This window comes from Lissotriton helveticus, chromosome 8 (assembly GCF_964261635.1).
Source record: "Lissotriton helveticus chromosome 8, aLisHel1.1, whole genome shotgun sequence".
Taxonomy (NCBI): domain Eukaryota; kingdom Metazoa; phylum Chordata; class Amphibia; order Caudata; family Salamandridae; genus Lissotriton; species Lissotriton helveticus.
The window spans coordinates 1,580,259,624-1,580,276,888 of NC_136069.1; the positions used below are offsets into that span (position 1 = coordinate 1,580,259,624).

The 17,265-nt window shown below is 42.1% G+C and overlaps 1 protein-coding gene across 1 annotated transcript in view; it reads right to left on the reverse strand.

The window, feature by feature from the left end:
* The window catches only part of LOC144773949 (solute carrier organic anion transporter family member 2B1-like), a 560,363-nt gene that overhangs the window by 18,179 nt on the left and 524,919 nt on the right, over positions 1 to 17,265 (reverse strand). The window contains exon 13 of the mRNA XM_078659003.1: positions 11,416 to 11,536. Coding sequence (XP_078515129.1) covers positions 11,416 to 11,536 — 121 coding nt within the window. The remainder of the gene's footprint in view (positions 1 to 11,415; positions 11,537 to 17,265) is intronic.

Genomic DNA, 17,265 nt, shown 5'->3' on the forward strand with positions numbered 1-17,265 from the left:
ATCAACTGTAACTGTCATGTGCATTTGAAATATTTACGAGGTTGCATTTCCAGCGTTAAACAACTGTAAAAGTCTGGTGCCTTTAAAAATTCAGAAAAGGAGTAAGAAGGCTATGCGGTTACTTTGTCAAACGTTAAGCAACTGGAACCGTCTGGAACCAACGGGGAGTGCCAATCATAACGATGGACGAAGCTAATCAGTGTATGCATTATGTAACACTACGGGCATCCTCATGTTAGTGAAAACAAAGCATCACCACCTTTTCCCATTTAGCTCTCCCATGTCCCAGCTTACTACTCCGTCTATTTCTCCCTGGGATTCCGAACTCCTACTGATGGAATTACCATCCCTTACCGGAAGATTTAGAATGGCTGTACAGTCCCTTTCTCCGGGCAGTAGCTTGTGCCAGGACGCACCCCTAAGGCTACCACTGATGAAATCAACTTCCGTTTCCATGTACTTATTAATACCAGGACCGGGCCTTCTTCTGCTCCCACTTCCTTGGTCATGACTATTATTGCCATCTTTGTCGCTTTTGGTTTTAGACAGCCCCCGATCATTTGCATGAGTCTCCTCAGGCTTGAGTATGTCCTCCTGTTCCCTCTTGGGTTTGCCATACACGAAATCATACGTGTCTCCTGAGCCCTTGCACTTCGGCTTCTTCCACCTACCATATTCTGGACCCCTCTTCCCTTCCTTAACTTTTAGTGGGGATCCTTTTAGGTCTCTCGGCTTTATGTTGCACTCCCTTTCCATCATTCCATACTCGATCCCTTGTAGGTATTCATTTTTTATTTCTCCTTTAGGCTCGATGTATCTTGCACCTCTCACTCTTTCTAGATCACAATTGTCCATATGCTCCTCTAACCACTTGGGTTGGAACCCATCCGGCTTCATTCTGTGCTGCATCACTTTGCAAACGGACTGGTTGGTTTTATTCATCTGCCATCCTCTTTCTTTGGTTGTGGTATCTACACTCACCACCATTCTTCCCAATTTTCCAACCGTCTTCACTTTTTGTTTACTACTGTCCATTCTCTCTGGTTTCTTACGTATTTCTCTTTCCTCCACCTGGCTTTGATATGTGTTTTTTTTCTTGTTGTGTTCATCCCTAATAGCTTCACTTTCCCACTTCTTTTCCTTTGCAGTATTTTCAAATGCTGCCGTAATCTTAGGTGGTTGCACGGGTACGTTAACAGTTTCTCCTCTGGTATTTTGTTTGCTTTGATACCCTGCCAGCTCATTCCTGTGTCCTTTTATTCTTTTCTCCCATGAAATCCTCAACTTCTGTTGATCTCTCCACCCTAGAGTGTTGATACTACTTCTCGTTATGTATATAGTACTCTTCGTATTGTTTTCTTTATAAACTACATCCATGACTTTGTAACCAATAATCTGTATATCCTCCCCTGCATATGTTTGCAGGACTATGTTGGCCTCTTTTAGTTCACTGCCATATTTTTTTGCAAATTTTCTGTCCCAATCTTTTTTGCTTACCATGCTATATCTCGAACCAGTGTCAGTAATCATTTCTGTCTCAACTTCTTCTATTAACACAGTGCATCTCAGAGCTATCTTGCTGGCACTGACATCCTCTTTGCCCTCCATTCTTTCCTTAAAACTTTCATCCCTATGTGCCATTCCACTAGTGGCTAGTATATAATATTCGTCCCACACGTTCAGAATATTCTCATACATGTTTCTATCAGTACCTGACATGAATACCTTCTCCATGTTGTGATACATTTTCCTTCCACCCTTACCTAAGCTGTGGAGTAGAATTTCCGCTTTGGCTTCCGGTGACAAGGATGCTACTTCTTCTTCCAAAACGGACAAATAGTTTTCAAAATACACTTTCCACTCCCTCCACTCTGCAATGTTTTTATTAACCTCCTCCATGAACGGCTCAGGTGGAGGGAGATTGTACTTTCGGCCCCACTCCATGTTGGGTGTGCTGCACTACCTCTTCTCTTCCCCAGAATGTGCCACCACTACACAAATACGGCACTACAGTACCCACACTGATCACTACTGAGCACTGTTATCTATTGGCCACGTTGCCCCAAGGGCTCTTAAGGATATCATGCACTTGCGTTAGATCAATATGAATATTACAGAAGAGCTTCCAGGAGGACCGCTCAGGTGACCCTTCCGAAGAATGTCAAGGAACTAATAAACTCTGACTGGATACCGAAATGGGATGGTCCGGTTATGGGCAACTAAACACAGAAGGGTGAATCTTGATGGCAAATACTGGACTGTTTTGACTGTGTGCGTATTGAAAAGAGGCTTGAGAAATGAAAAGAGACGTGACTGTAATTCACACTGCCTCGCAATGAGATACTCGCAGGGTGCTGGGTACTTCTCACTCTTACCCACTGCAAACCCCACGTTCCTTAGAAGATTCCCTTAAATTATCGTTGCGCAACCTGAGTCCTGGTGCTTTAATAAATCAACCGCCTGTCCTTAAGGCGATCGCCTCCAAGCGTCGTCCTCGCCTTCACACTCTCCACCTTCGCACCAAACTGCCCCGTCAGACATGCGACTTGGAATGACACACACCTCCTTGGAATGGAACCACTACACCTTTAACAACTGAGGACTGGTCGGAAGCTAGGTGCCCGGCACGACACCCGAAATTCAATTCCTTCTCCTTGACAGATTTTCCCTGTTGCAGATGCACTGGGATAGAGACAGGGATCCTGCGTCTGAACTCTAATGGGGTGCTACCACTGATAGGTGGTCACTTATTATATCCCCTCACCTCCTTTGCTCCCTTAATATTGATTTCCTATTATTTATTTGACTTCAATGAATTCCCCTCGGGGAGACGACCCCCACTGACCCTTGTACAGTATTCCTTTTCTCTCCTCCTCAATAATCACTGACAATTTGGTCACTCAGGGTATTACCCAAGTTAATTTTCGATCACTGGAACCCAAGCTCGCTACACTTTATGTTCCTGAAATATTTTCTCAATGCAGCTACCATATACTGCCACTGTGCAACTTCATACGTTTTCCACACCGTACCTTCCGTTGAACGCTCCTCCTAGCGTTTCGGTGGCTCCCTGCAATTAGGTAGTACGGCTGAGGTTACTCCTCTTCACCACTCAATGTCAATAATCACTGACAATTTGGTCACTCAAGGTATTTCCCAAGTTAATTTTCGATCACTGGAACCCAAGCTCGCTAAACTTTATGTTCCTGAAATATTTTCTCAATGCAGCTACCATATACTGCCACTGTGCAACTTCATACGTTTTCCACACCGTACCTTCCGTTGAACGCTCCTCCTAGCGTTTCGGTGGCTCCCTGCAATTAGGTAGTACGGCTGAGGTTACTCCTCTTCACCACTCAATGAAATATTTTCTTAATGCAGCTACCATTCACTGCCCCAGTACAGCTTTCATTCGTTTTCCACGCCGTACATTTCTTCGAACGCTCCCCCTAGCGTTTCAATGACTCCATGCAATTATGCAATACGGCTGAGGTTACTCCTCCTCACACTTAATATAAAATTATTTCAAATTCACTGAGGCCGCTAATTGCTCGCCTCTATGCTTCTGAGGTTATGGGTTAACGACTCCCCAATGCTGACCTTCACTCACGACTCGCAGTCTTAGCGCTCACCTCACAGCCGTTTCTTTCAAATGGACTGCGTTCCTTTCTCCACTCCTTTCTCCTCACGCAGCTCCAATGGCTCCCCTCACTGACCTGTGCAACTCGCTCGGGAACCACATGGAGTGCCTTCAGTTTCAACTGCCCTCTCCACACCACAGCGGAAGAGCGCAAATAACGAGTTCCTCCTTCCAAAACGCATCCCCTGAACCGGAGCTTCCCGTCGACAACTCTGCGCTGGGTCTGAGCAAGACCTGCTCCGTCTTCTTCACCGAAAGGCTTTTCGCTTTTAACCACAGGCTGGCTGTCCTCACTAACCACGGAGGGGACTCAGCATGGTGTCAAGTAACATCTCCTCACCCGGAACGGAAAACCACTGCCAGGAGTCCTCCGCTTTACTTTTTCTTTATTCCCTCTTAACTTCACACATGAAGGGTTAGGCAAGCGAAGTCCTCCTTCTACTGCCCCTTTTTCAGGGCCGGAACTTCCCGTCGACGACTCTGCGCGAGATCGGAACAAGACCTGTTCCGTCTTCTCCTCACGAGAGTTCCCTTCTTCTCGCCCACAGCATAACAGTCCTCACAAACCACGGAGGGGACCGAGCTTGGTGCCGATGAACGTCTCTTTACAGCCTGGATCGGAGCACCGCTGCCTTGAGTAATACGCTTCACCTCAACATCGACGGTTTAACTCCTTGTCTCCGCTCTCAACCGGCCTCGAGGTAGACCGAATTATCTTTTTTTTATAAACTGGGTGAGACTTCCTTGTTGCTTTGCTCCGCTCAAGCGTCAAATATATCCAGGGGGAAACACCACACTGACCCTGGCTCAGTATCCCGTCCTCGTCGCCATAAATGTAGTAATAAATCACTACCAATTAATAAGTTCCAACGTTAAGTTTATTGTCATGAATATAACAGGTGCTTCCAGCTTGGCGGCAACAGCTTAATCCAACATTCTAACCCACACTCCAGGATGTAGCGCGGTTAATACCAAGAGGTCAGGGAGAGGAGGGGTGAACGGGGAGGGAGAGAAGGAGAGAAAGATTACAACACAAATATTAATGCTTAGGGAAAATGGTGCTAAAAAGCACAAAGTGGCAACTGTGTTTATCTGGTTGTGCCAGTTACAAGTTAGGGCTGACCATGATGGAGCGCAACCCCAATATAGGCCGCTGAGAAAATGACCTTAAATCCTGGTTGTGAAGCGTAGCGGGGTCCCTCTTCAGTTCTGGGGCTGCAGGGCTGTGATGAGAGGTTCTGTGTCGGGGATGCATCATGCAGCAATTGTTCCGAGAATCGGTGGGGCTGTGATGCAAAGTCCTGCACTGAGGATGCTTTGTGCAGCAGTGGTTCTAATGAGCTTCCCGGTCCTGCATCTAGGATGCGTTCTGTAGCAGTAGTTCTGATGCAGAGCCTTGCAGAGCCTTGCATAAGCTGTAGTTAACGTGGGGGGCAGGACTCACAGTAGGCTGTGTCCAGGTCCAGAGTTCAAGGTGGTTTGAGCCTTTTCTGTGCCTGAGGCTCTAATCAGGAGGCCAGCCAACTGGTCCTTGGAGTCACTCTGGTGGTCCTGGGATCAAGATGCAGGTCCAGTACTTCTGACTAAGGCAGCAGGGCACAAGAGTAACAGGGTGGCAAAGTAGCAGTACTTTTTCGAGCACAGCAAGCACAGCAGTCCTACTGAGTCTTTCATAGGTCCAGAAGTGTAGTGAAGAGTAGGGTCTGAGATCCACTATTTATCCTTGGTGCCAGTTTGAAGTAGGAGAAGTTTCTAAAGACTTTCACCCCCGAGGCATCATAGCTTCCTCCCTCCCTGCCCTGGCCCCAGCTTGTCTGGGGGCACAAAAGTCAAGAATGAAACCCTTTGTGAGTGTGCTATGGCACAGTGTTTGTGATGTGAAAGTGTGGTAGGTGACAGCTCCTTCTCCTCATCCTGATAGTGATAGCCATCCTGCCAACACCTATTCCCCCTTTGTCTCACTGCCTGGGAGCAATACACAAAGACCAACTGCCAGCTACACCTAGTCACCTGACCTAGGATACAGGCTGCAGGCACCAAATAGTCGGGACAAGAAAATGCCAATTTTCTTAAAGTAATAAAGAAGCAGCTGGGATGCACTCAGTAAACTAGCTAAATCAACTATACAATTACAGTATGAAAGTTATCCAAATAAACTACTTTCGTGCACCAGGTAACAAGGCCCTGCGAAGCCTTTGTACTAACAGTAGAGGAATCTCCAGATCACTATCTGGAAAACCCAGTGCATTGCTCAATTCACTCAAAGGAGTGTAAAGTATTTTAAACAATGTTTAACTTTTACAATAACATTTATGATAGGAAATACAATATGTACACAAACGATTTATAAATGAAACCAAATTAACATCAGTTCAGAAGTCTTCAAACGTGGTTCTGATGCTTGTTTATTAATTGTTCATGGAGATTGTTGCCATAAATCAAAAAATCCGAAACAATGACATCACAAGTTCAACTTAGAAATCCCAATGCATTTTGGCTTCAGAACAAGAAATCCCAATGCATTTTGGCTTCAGAACACGCCCTTCGTCAGGGGAATCTATGAGGTAATTTATACAAACCATTACTACGAGCAAAGAAAATTCATAAGCTTACAATTACGGCTAGGAAAGCTATACAAGGTAACAATCAGTGAATTCATTCAGGGTCACAAGGTGCATAGATGCCAAACCACTATGGGGAAAAAAGTTCAAAAAAAGAAAGAATGCTTTTTGCTTATGTCTGGAACGACTTTGTTGGATTCTTTCCTTTTTTGAGCTAAAGATCAGGTGGAGCATAAAATGTTTGTAACAAGAACTTTGTCTTTAGAGACCAGGTCGTATAATATACATAATTTTATGTGATGACTACTTGATTGCTTTTGAGGGACACTGAACCACTGAAATTTAATTTTAAGTTCAGTTTTGGCCAGTGATGATAGGACAATTCCACCTCCCTGTACAGAGGGTAGTTTTTCTTGTATATACAGACATCTTAAGATGACGATCGTCTAGGGCAGTCTTTGGACGCCTCTATTGAGCAATTACATTTTGTGAATGTTTATATAGGCTTGAACAATAAAGTTCGATCACAACTCACGTAGGACGTTTATGTACTTCTTGAGATCTATACAATTAAAGATGTGATAGTTCCTTCGTGTAAATCTCTATAAGGTTGTCATATATATGTGGACATTGGGGGATGGTGATGCCCTTCATGAGCATTGGCATTTTGTGAGCGTACATGGAGGATTGAATTGGGTGCATTCGCGGAGGGTGCGAGGTACTCTTGAGTATTTAATTTGATATTCGTAATGATTTCACTGTTTTATAAATACAAACATGATAGTGTACCTCACTGTGGAAGAAAGGCCACTGTAAGATGGCCACCGCAATTGGTAGCATCTGACGTCATGGGCATGTTTTCTATTTCCATGGACCACTGGCTACGCTCCGTACTCGGTCGATTCAGTCGGGCGTTAGTGGACCTAGCGGTTGCCGGTTACACGTGCAAGTAAGTTTGACTCACATTTTTCTAAAAACTTCAAATACGAGATTACGGCTTTCTTGATGGTAGATAGATCGTTCTAAACTAGAGCCTCATCAGGCGATATAGACGCTGAATTATACTTGTGATTGGTGAGTAGGACTTGACGAAGTGCGCGTTATGGTGGAGGCAATGGTGTTTTTCGATAGGACGTTGGACTAATTTAGTCACTCTTTTGCTTTTCTTTTTAGATTTGTCGCCTGAAATGGCAGAAACCGGTCCCCGGAAGCTTGTCTCCTTTCTGGTGAAGAATTGGCTTGGTAGTTTGGTCTGCCCTGTTCCCATGATGCTCTGGGCCAGGGACAGACTAATTTGCATATAGCCAGGTTCTGAACTGGGATGGTGCAGTGAGCTAAAAAACGGTGATGGATCAAGCCCATATCTGTTGACTGGGTAGGAGTGTTCTGATTAACTCAGATACTCTGTCCATCACCACCCCCTTTTTGTAATTATTATGGCCACCATGAGTGTGGAAGGGTATGCTCAGACATGAGTCCCTTGCTCATTGCACCATCAGGATTCAAGCAAGCCGGGCCGAAGACGGCTGTAATGCCAGAAACCGGTCCCCGGAAGCTTGTTTCCTTTCCAGTGAAGAATTGGCTTGGTAGTTTGGTCTGCCCTGTTCCCATGATGCTCTGGGCCAGGGACAGACTAATTTGCATATAGCCAGGTTCTGAACTGGGATGGTGCAGTGAGCTAAAAAACGGTGATGGATCAAGCCCTGATCTGTTGACTGGGTAGGAGTGTTCTGATTAACTCAGATACTCTGTCCATCACCACCCCCTTTTTGTAATTATTTTGGCCACCATGAGTGTGGAAGGGTATGCTCAGACATGAGTCCCTTGCTCATTGCACCGTCAGGATTCAAGCAAGCCGGGCCGAAGACGGCTGTAATGCCAGAAACCGGTCCCCGGAAGCTTGTTTCCTTTCCAGTGAAGAATTGGCTTGGTAGTTTGGTCTGCCCTGTTCCCATGATGCTCTGGGCCAGGGACAGACTAATTTGCATATAGCCAGGTTCTGAACTGGGATGGTGCAGTGAGCTAAAAAACGGTGATGGATCAAGCCCTGATCTGTTGACTGGGTAGGAGTGTTCTGATTAACTCAGATACTCTGTCCATCACCACCCCCTTTTTGTAATTACTTTGGCCACCATGAGTGTGGAAGGGTATGCTCAGACATGAGTCCCTTGCTCATTGCACCATCAGGATTCAAGCAAGCCGGGCCGAAGACGGCTGTAATGCCAGAAACCGGTCCCCGGAAGCTTGTTTCCTTTCCAGTGAAGAATTGGCTTGGTAGTTTGGTCTGCCCTGCTCCCATGATGCTCTGGGCCAGGGACAGACTAATTTGCATATAGCCAGGTTCTGAACTGGGATGGTGCAGTGAGCTAAAAAACGGTGATGGATCAAGCCCTGATCTGTTGACTGGGTAGGAGTGTTCTGATTAACTCAGATACTCTGTCCATCACCACTCCCTTTTTGTAATCACTGTGGAAGAAAGGCCACTGTAAGATGGCCACCGCAATTGGTAGCATCTGACGTCATGGGCATGTTTTCTATTTCCATGGACCACTGGCTACGCTCCGTACTCGGTCGATTCAGTCGGGCGTTAGTGGACCTAGCGGTTGCCGGTTACACGTGCAAGTAAGTTTGACTCACATTTTTCTAAAAACTTCAAATGCGAGATTACGGCTTTCTTGATGGTAGATAGATCGTTCTAAACTAGAGCCTCATCAGGCGATATAGACGCTGAATTATACTTGTGATTGGTGAGTAGGACTTGACGAAGTGCGCGTTATGGTGGAGGCAATGGTGTTTTTCGATAGGACGTTGGACTAATTTAGTCACTCTTTTGCTTTTCTTTTTAGATTTGTCTTTTTTGTCTTTTTGGCTTCATTTAGAAAAAACGATGTAAGTATTAGATGTGCAGGTATGTATATGCATGGATGTGTTTTCAGACATTTGGAGCCTGTTGGGATATTAACATCTGGCTCCCTTTATGTCTCATTAGATAGGATTGGAGCAGTCCATATAAAATTACTACTGGGATAGCCATATCTAATATGGTGATTAAGGGCCAGATGTAGGTAATTCTAATTTACCGATTCTTAAATACCGAATTTTACCGATTCGGTATTTATGAATCGGTAAATTAGAAGGTGGGAGATGTAGGTAAATTCTAAATTTGAATTACCGAATCGGAAACAATCGGTATTTACCGATTCGGTATTGCCCATTGATTCCTATGGGCTGTGAAGCCCATAGGAATCAATGGGAAAGTAAATACCGAATCCAGCAAGGGTGCAGGGGGGGTGTCACTTTGACACCCTCTAGCACCCCAAATACAGGCATGTGTGACATGTGGCACACATACAGGCCCTAAGGGCATGTCTGTGTGTCACATGGCACAGGTGTGCATGCACAGATGTGCATGCACACCTGAATTCGGTATTTTACCACCCAATAGGATTGGGTGGTAAAATACCGACTCTTGGGGCCTGTGGCACTCTGTGAAGTGCCACCTACATCTCATTTACAGAATCGGTAAATTTACAGATTCGGTATTTTACAGATTCTGTATATTTACCGAATCGGTAAATTTACCGATTCTGTAAATGACATGCCCCCTACATGCCAATTCATAGATACCGGTCGGTAACGGCCGAAATCGGCCGTTACCGACCGGTATTTTGGCTCCTACATCTGGCCCTAAGTGAGTAGTTATTAAGTGAGTTTTAATATTGGTGTATTTATTTGTTGTGGTATTTTGGTACACTTGTGAGTGGTGGGATGTTTTAAGACTTTTTTCACTGGGTTAAATGGATCATTACTGTTGTCTTAGGTGTGGAGCGGCCAATACCTACATGTATATACAGGGTTTTTTTGAGCATATTTATGTATTTTATATTAGATTTGGATATGCAACTGATACCGTCCTGATGATGGTCTCGTGGATCTTGTAGACCGACGTGGGACCGAAACGTCGACGAAAGAACACTTTTTTGTTTATATGAATGTAATGTTTACACAGAACATGATTTATATACAATGTTTTGTTTGATTTCTGATTATATGGTGTTTAGTTGTGCATATCTTTATAAGCAAAAGGTGTTCAAGATACTACAGTAAAAGGATTGTAAAATATCAGTAGTATGTATGCTGCTTTTCATGATACACAAAACAAAAAAAGAACTTTTGAAAATAAATAACAATTGTTACAAAATTTGGGGCTTCCCTGTATGAGAATACTAACGATCACGGATGTGACAATATCTTGATTTATAACTGATATTTGAATGTTTCCCCTATGGATATATATATATTGTGTGTTTGTTTAAATTCCAGCCTCACCTTTGACCAACTTACATGATGCTGAGATACTATAATTAAATCTCTGCCTAAACAATTAAACAATGCTGCTGCATTGGAAACATTTTCTGATGCCTCTCTATTCAGCATGGTCAAAAGTGCAACAATATTGAATGACATAAGGGCACATCGCTCTACATCATACAAGCCCATATAATGTAGCTGTCATTTCCGAATAACATATCTGGGCTAATTAAAACTGACAGTAAATTGCTAAGTTAAAAGAAATTCATTTTAACAGAAGGTTTCAGAATCCGGAGCTCTTTTGTAGTCTTAAAATGCATTTGCACGTCTACGTAGGACGTAGTTGTGAAAAACCTTAATTTATGGAAAAAATCAATACCAAGCAGGCAGAAAGCGTGAGTTTTAAAACTGAAGAGATTTAGGGGTCAGGTCTACTCACAGACTTGAATTGTGGGCATGTTAGAGTGAAACCTGTCAAAATTAGGCGAACAACCACAAAACACAAGTCTGTGGGTATTTACGTACCTTTGGCAGGGAGGGACATTTACACCCTACGATCAGGCAGACATCTACTACTGTTAAGAGTAGAATTTAGTCTGTTTTTTAGGTAGGAATAGGGAGGCGTACCCCAAAATGTGGTATGTTGCAGTGGGAGGGGAAAAACGCTGTTCTTAAGAACAAAAAAAGGTTTTTGGATGTGAAAATGGTCTTTACCAGTAATATTTCTGAATGTGGAAATTATATATGCACATTTTCGTGTGTGCCCCTTCAGGTCAGGAATACATGCCTGTCTCCCTTTATGACTTGGTCTCAGAATTCCTATCCGTCTTTTCAGTTAGTCCTACGTTAATAAAAGCTACTGACAGAATCAGAATATTGACAGATGATTGAAAGACGATGTACCTTTTTCGGAGGAGTGTGTTATCATAATATTGACACGATGCATTATTGTCACATTTTCTTTCCCATAATAGACAAGTGCTATCGATGACACAGCCATACAATACAGGACAAGGCAAAAAGGCTGAAAAGAAAATATATTTTTATTAAACTCTGTGAACAAACAGAACCAAAAAGATTAGTAACAAAGAATACAGATTTATTGAAAAAGAAAACAAAGCAGACAAAACACAGTTCACCTTTGTTTCTAAATTCTTGACAGTTAGCAACTATATTAAAAGAATTTTAAATAAAAGACGAGTAAATTCTACAGTGGGAGGAGAATTTAAAAGACTTTACAATCACAAACTTGTCTTTGCATATTAATGCTCCAAAATACCAAACTAAAAATTGGTGACCAAAGAAAAGATATAATAGATGTACTTAAAACAAAGAGGGTATGAACACACCAGTGTCTAAACTGCATAAACTGCATCAGTACTGTCAGAGGAGAACGTGCAAACCATCCACATAATGGAAAAAACCTTCAGAATGTCCCAGCCTATGATGCCTCAAATTTCATGTGCACACTCTGATGCCCATGTGGGCTTCAATACATGGAGAACACTGGGAGAAAAATCAAATTGAGTCTTACAGAGCATAACATTAACATTTGTGCCAACAATCCAAAATAAAATGTAGCAGTAGATTTCAATGAACTGAGACATAACATCAGACAGCTGAGAATTCAAGACCCAAGAACAGTATCAGCCACAGAAAATGAGCATTCAATACAAAGGGATATACTTTGGATAAGAAAATTGGATGCAGCACATCCCGAGGGACTCAATGACATCATGGTAATGCCTTATTTCTTATGTTTCTGCACATTATATTATTTGTTTACAAAATATTCATCCTGTATTTATAGATTATTTAGATTTTTCCATGTTAAAATCAACGTTTGTAAGGAACCAAGTGGAGGCTTCATAAATTTCAGGAAATTGGTTTTAGTTTTTAGTGAAACTTTTTGACTGGTTCAACTGAAGAGGCTGTCCATGTCAGGTAATAGTTTAATTTTATATATATTTTCCACATATTGTTAATTACATTTGCCCTAGCAATATACATTGGTTTAACTCGTTTTCATCAATCTTCCATATTTGCAGCACAAGTGGGTAGCTCCTAAGTCACCGTACAAATGAGTACAACATTCTGGTGTTTCTCTTAATGACAAGGTCAGAGACCAGAGATGGGTAGAGATTCGTGTTTCACATGCTAGAATTACAACTTCACATCTCGCATGTTACCTACAGCTTCCAACACAAATGCTCTTGGCAAGTTACTTTGTAGCTCTTCTCCAGGTTTAAATAAACCTCTGCTTAAAATTGTTGTTACAAATTAATGTCAGTTCCTCTTGCTTGTACTGTAGTATGTCTGTTTGAAATCATTGTCTCTGAAACTATACCCATGATGAAGGGCATTTCTGTCCAAAATAACTTTCTGATCTTTTGAAGTATTTGGACTAAAGGAATAGTTATGATGTTTAAAGTTCATGAATGGAAATGAGATGTACAATGAAAATATGCCTATAAATTAATAAGTTATATGTATGAGCATTTTCTTTTCTGAAGGCTTTATCAGAAACTGAAATCAAAAGAAGCAAGCATAGGGCTGCCATTATAGCAGGGCAGAGAGGTATTACAACCCATTTTATGGAACATGGGAGGTAGCCCAAATGGACTTGTAGTGCTGCAGTCTCACATGCTGTGCAGTATCTGCCAACTATAATTGCAAAAACACAACTTGTTTTTCCTCGAAGAACTGCTATCGGTTTCACTGCTACTTTGGTCCCTCCTCTAAAACTCACAACGCAATGGGAGATTGGCTCCATCTCAGATTGTTCTTTCCTGCCATTTGGGTCAGATGTGCTATTGACGGATGTATGACGGTACGACGCGTACCATCACAACGCATCCCTTTACACCGCGTCCCTTACAACGCAAGTCGTTACCACGACTTGCGTTGGGGGCGCGGATTTCGAATAGTATAATTTACTATTCTAACACCAGTCCCCGTGGACACTAGGGAAGGTGTTGGGATAGTAAATTTACTATTTTTAATCCTTTAGCGCCCTCCAGCGCAAGTCGTGGTAACGACTTGCGTTGTAAGGGAAGCGTTGTAAAGGCCACGCGGAGTAAAATCCGCGTGGTAAAGGATGTTTCCCGCTATTGTCTGGCCAGTAAACCGCTGTGCAATCAACATTTCAAAACCACAATAGGAGTTCTTGAGCAGCAGCTCCACAGAACAGGTTTTCATCAGCAACTTACTTGAATTACAGAATACTTCTCTCAGTGACCAGTGAGTACTTGGGCCCATTCCTCTTAACAGACAGCCACCACAGACTTTGCTCAAAAGTCACCCAAGGATCAGACAGGAGAAGATACAAAACCTTTGCACAGGTCTATTGAAAGGCTTGTAATTTTCCAATCAAGTGAGGGTCCAGAAAGAGACAGCATGTCCTATCTGAGCCAGGTTTGTTCCAGGATACCTATGGTCTGTTCTGTCAGGCCCTCGTGACATCACCACAGCAATGCATTCAATGCACTGCACAGTGATATCTTACAAACACACTGCTTTCCTTTGTATGGGAGCTTTGGTATTGTGAGCTAATTTTAAGTGACCGACCACTATGAAAGCTTTCCAGAGTGTTAAGTTTGCACTGGTGTTTTTGGGGAGGGGAAGGATACCACCGGAAAAGAAAAGCCAAACTCTCAGACATAACTGAGGCTTCATAAATACCTTTCCAAATTTGTTTTCCACGCCACGCACATTTGCCTACGACAAAGTAAATTGGAATAAGCACGTACACTTTCCAAGAACTACATTTTTTAGGGGATTTACAGGGAGAGACTTTCCTACATGGAGAAACACTAATTCTGTAGGGCTCAAAAGTAGAATGCTTGATAATCTAATGTACATTTTCATTGCATTTACTGTCACAAATTGTCCACATGGTCTCTCACCCGGGGCAGAAAGCCCACTAGACACCATGAAAAATAAAACAAAAAAAAGGGGGTGAGGTGGAGAGCCCACCCTGTAATTGGGCTATGCCCCACCCCTAATTGCACACAGCAGCATTTCAAACCCAATCATTTACCAGAGGAGAGGTGAGATTGGAGATGGGTTACCTCCAAATCCCCCACTCTGGGCGGAAAGTACAAAGCCCATAAAACACCAAAAAAATCATACGAAAATATTGTTTTGAGGGCAAAAGCTGCACATCATCCCAGAAGGGGCCCAAATGTATTACTGCCCCACTCAGGGACCAAGTGGGCTAGAAAACCCGCTAGACATCTAGGTTAATTTTGTTTTGAGGACAAATATCAGATGGGGGGGGGTCCCAGGCACGCTGAGAGACCCACCAGCATTTTTTGCCTGTATTTGTCCTATGTCATCCCTTCGGCAGATGAGACAAAATTTAGATTCATTTGCTGAAAGTTTTTTGAGAAATGGGCCAGCAGAGAGGGGATAAGTACCAATTTTCTTTCGCTTGCCATGGTGAATGGCTGCACTGTTTCAGCTCTGGGTCAGCAGGTAATGAGGGAGCACAGGATATTTCAGAAAACTGGACACCTAGGACAAATAACTCAATAACTTGTTCACATTTAAAAAATTCATTGGTTGCCTTCATACCAATTTTTCTTTAATTGTATTTTAACACATGAATTGCTGCATTGTCAGCGCACAATGAAATATCATTATAAGCTGCAGCTCGTTTGAGTTCATTGACATAATATAGAGAACATAAATATCATGAGACATAAATATCGTGCAAAAATATAATTCACAAAAATATTGTTTTCCCATGCATATGAAGAGGAGTACAAAAATATAGAAACAAAATATATTTTCACACTAATATCAAAAAAGAAGACATGAATAACGATTTTTAATACAAATATATAGTAGTATGTATTAAATATTTTAATATATAACCTAACTATAATGTAAAGTACATAAATGTGAGTTTATTTATCATCCATGTTCTTAACTCATGTTTCAATCCATCCTCTGCATTCTGCTTCTGCTCGTTTCCTATCTACACTCTGACCTTCCTGTACAGCTTCATGTTTCAGTTAAACTATTTGGGGACAAATGTATCAACATTACATTTTGCTTGTCTGTAATAGCGAATTTTACCAATTCCCTATTATAGACTCGCAAAATGCAATGTCTGTAGGACCCTGCTAATATTTTGTGATTCCAACACATTCCTTATTTGTGCGTCGCAAATTGTGAGTCGCAAATAAGGAATAAGGAATGAGGAATGGCTTCCCATTCATTTCTATGGGCCACGAGGCCCATAGGAATGAATAAGAATTGTGTGCACAATTTGCAAGTTCCCAACAGGTACTCGGAAATTGCGCATGCAATTTCAAGGGTGCAAGGGTTCCTAAAGGACACCCTGTTGCACCCCTGAAATGTACATGTGTGCACATGTGGCGCACATACATGCACTAAGGGTATGTATGTGCGCCACAAGGCACTTTGAAAAATACTAAAAAGTGCATTTTTCAAGGTAATAGCAAATTACCACCAACTTGAAGTTGTTGGTAATTTGCGATTCCTTACAGCTATATCACAATAGCAAAAGGCTATGCATGTAGAAATCGCTAAAAAAAGAGCGATTTCTTAACATTCCTTAATTGCGACTCGCAAATTGCCAGTCGCAATTAAATAATACCTCACCCTGCATTCATATGGGCCTAGAGGCTCATAGGAATGAATGGGAAGACATTCTCAATTTGCGATTCTCAATTAGAGAATCGCAAATTGAGAATGCATTTCAAGGATGCCAGGGTGTCAAAAGGACATCAAAAGGACACCCTGTTGCACCACTGAAATCTACATTTGAATACATCTTGCACACACACGTGCCCCACTTTAGTGCATTTTTCAAAGTTTTGCAAATTACCATGAAGTTGAACTTCATGGTAATTTGCTCCTCCTATTTGCGAAATCGCTAGTTTTTTTACTTTAATGCATTGCATTTAAGGAATCTCAATTTGGAATTCCTTAAATGTAATGGCAATTTAAGTAATCCCAATTTAGAGATTACTTAAATTGCGATTTTTGCATTTGGGATGATGCATCCCAAATGCAAAAATACCGGTTGCAAGGGGGCAGATTCTGAGAATCTGCCCGTTTGCCAACGGTTTTTGCTTTGATGCATGTGGGCCATAATGCTTGTGCAAAATAAAGAATCGCATATGTTGCGATTCCTTATTTTGCGAGTAAGTTTTTCTTTCCTACATTGCACACAGCTAAATTGTGATCGCAAACACTGAAATTCTGCGAATTTCAGCGTTTGTGCTCGCAATTTAGCTTGATGCATCTGGCCCTTGCTACTTTACTGTGGAAAAATCTTTTCTGAAGTGTACGATTTGCTCCTGTTCTGTGATTGTTCAGTTTTCTTAGCAGAGCATATATGCCTACCTTACCTACATTTTAGCCTTAGTTCAACCTAACACAGAATTGTTCCTGTTCACTAATAGCTCTAAGCGTTTACAGACCATTTCCTTTAAGCGCTAATGTTTTTCCCATAAGCCCTTGCATGATTAAAAACACTTTTTTTTCCATTTAGACCACATCATTAGTAGCTCCCCTAGTAGACTAAGAAAAAACACAGTTGACGTCATGATCTGCATAATTGTTGCAAATCTGTTGTCCCACAAAAACCTACAAACAAATACTAATTCTTGAAATTCTTGAAATGAGTCAATAAATAATGCTCAATTAACAACTTAACCATTTTTACAGAGAACAGCCAAAATATTTTAGAATTCATTTCTGTTCTTCAGATAAAAAAGG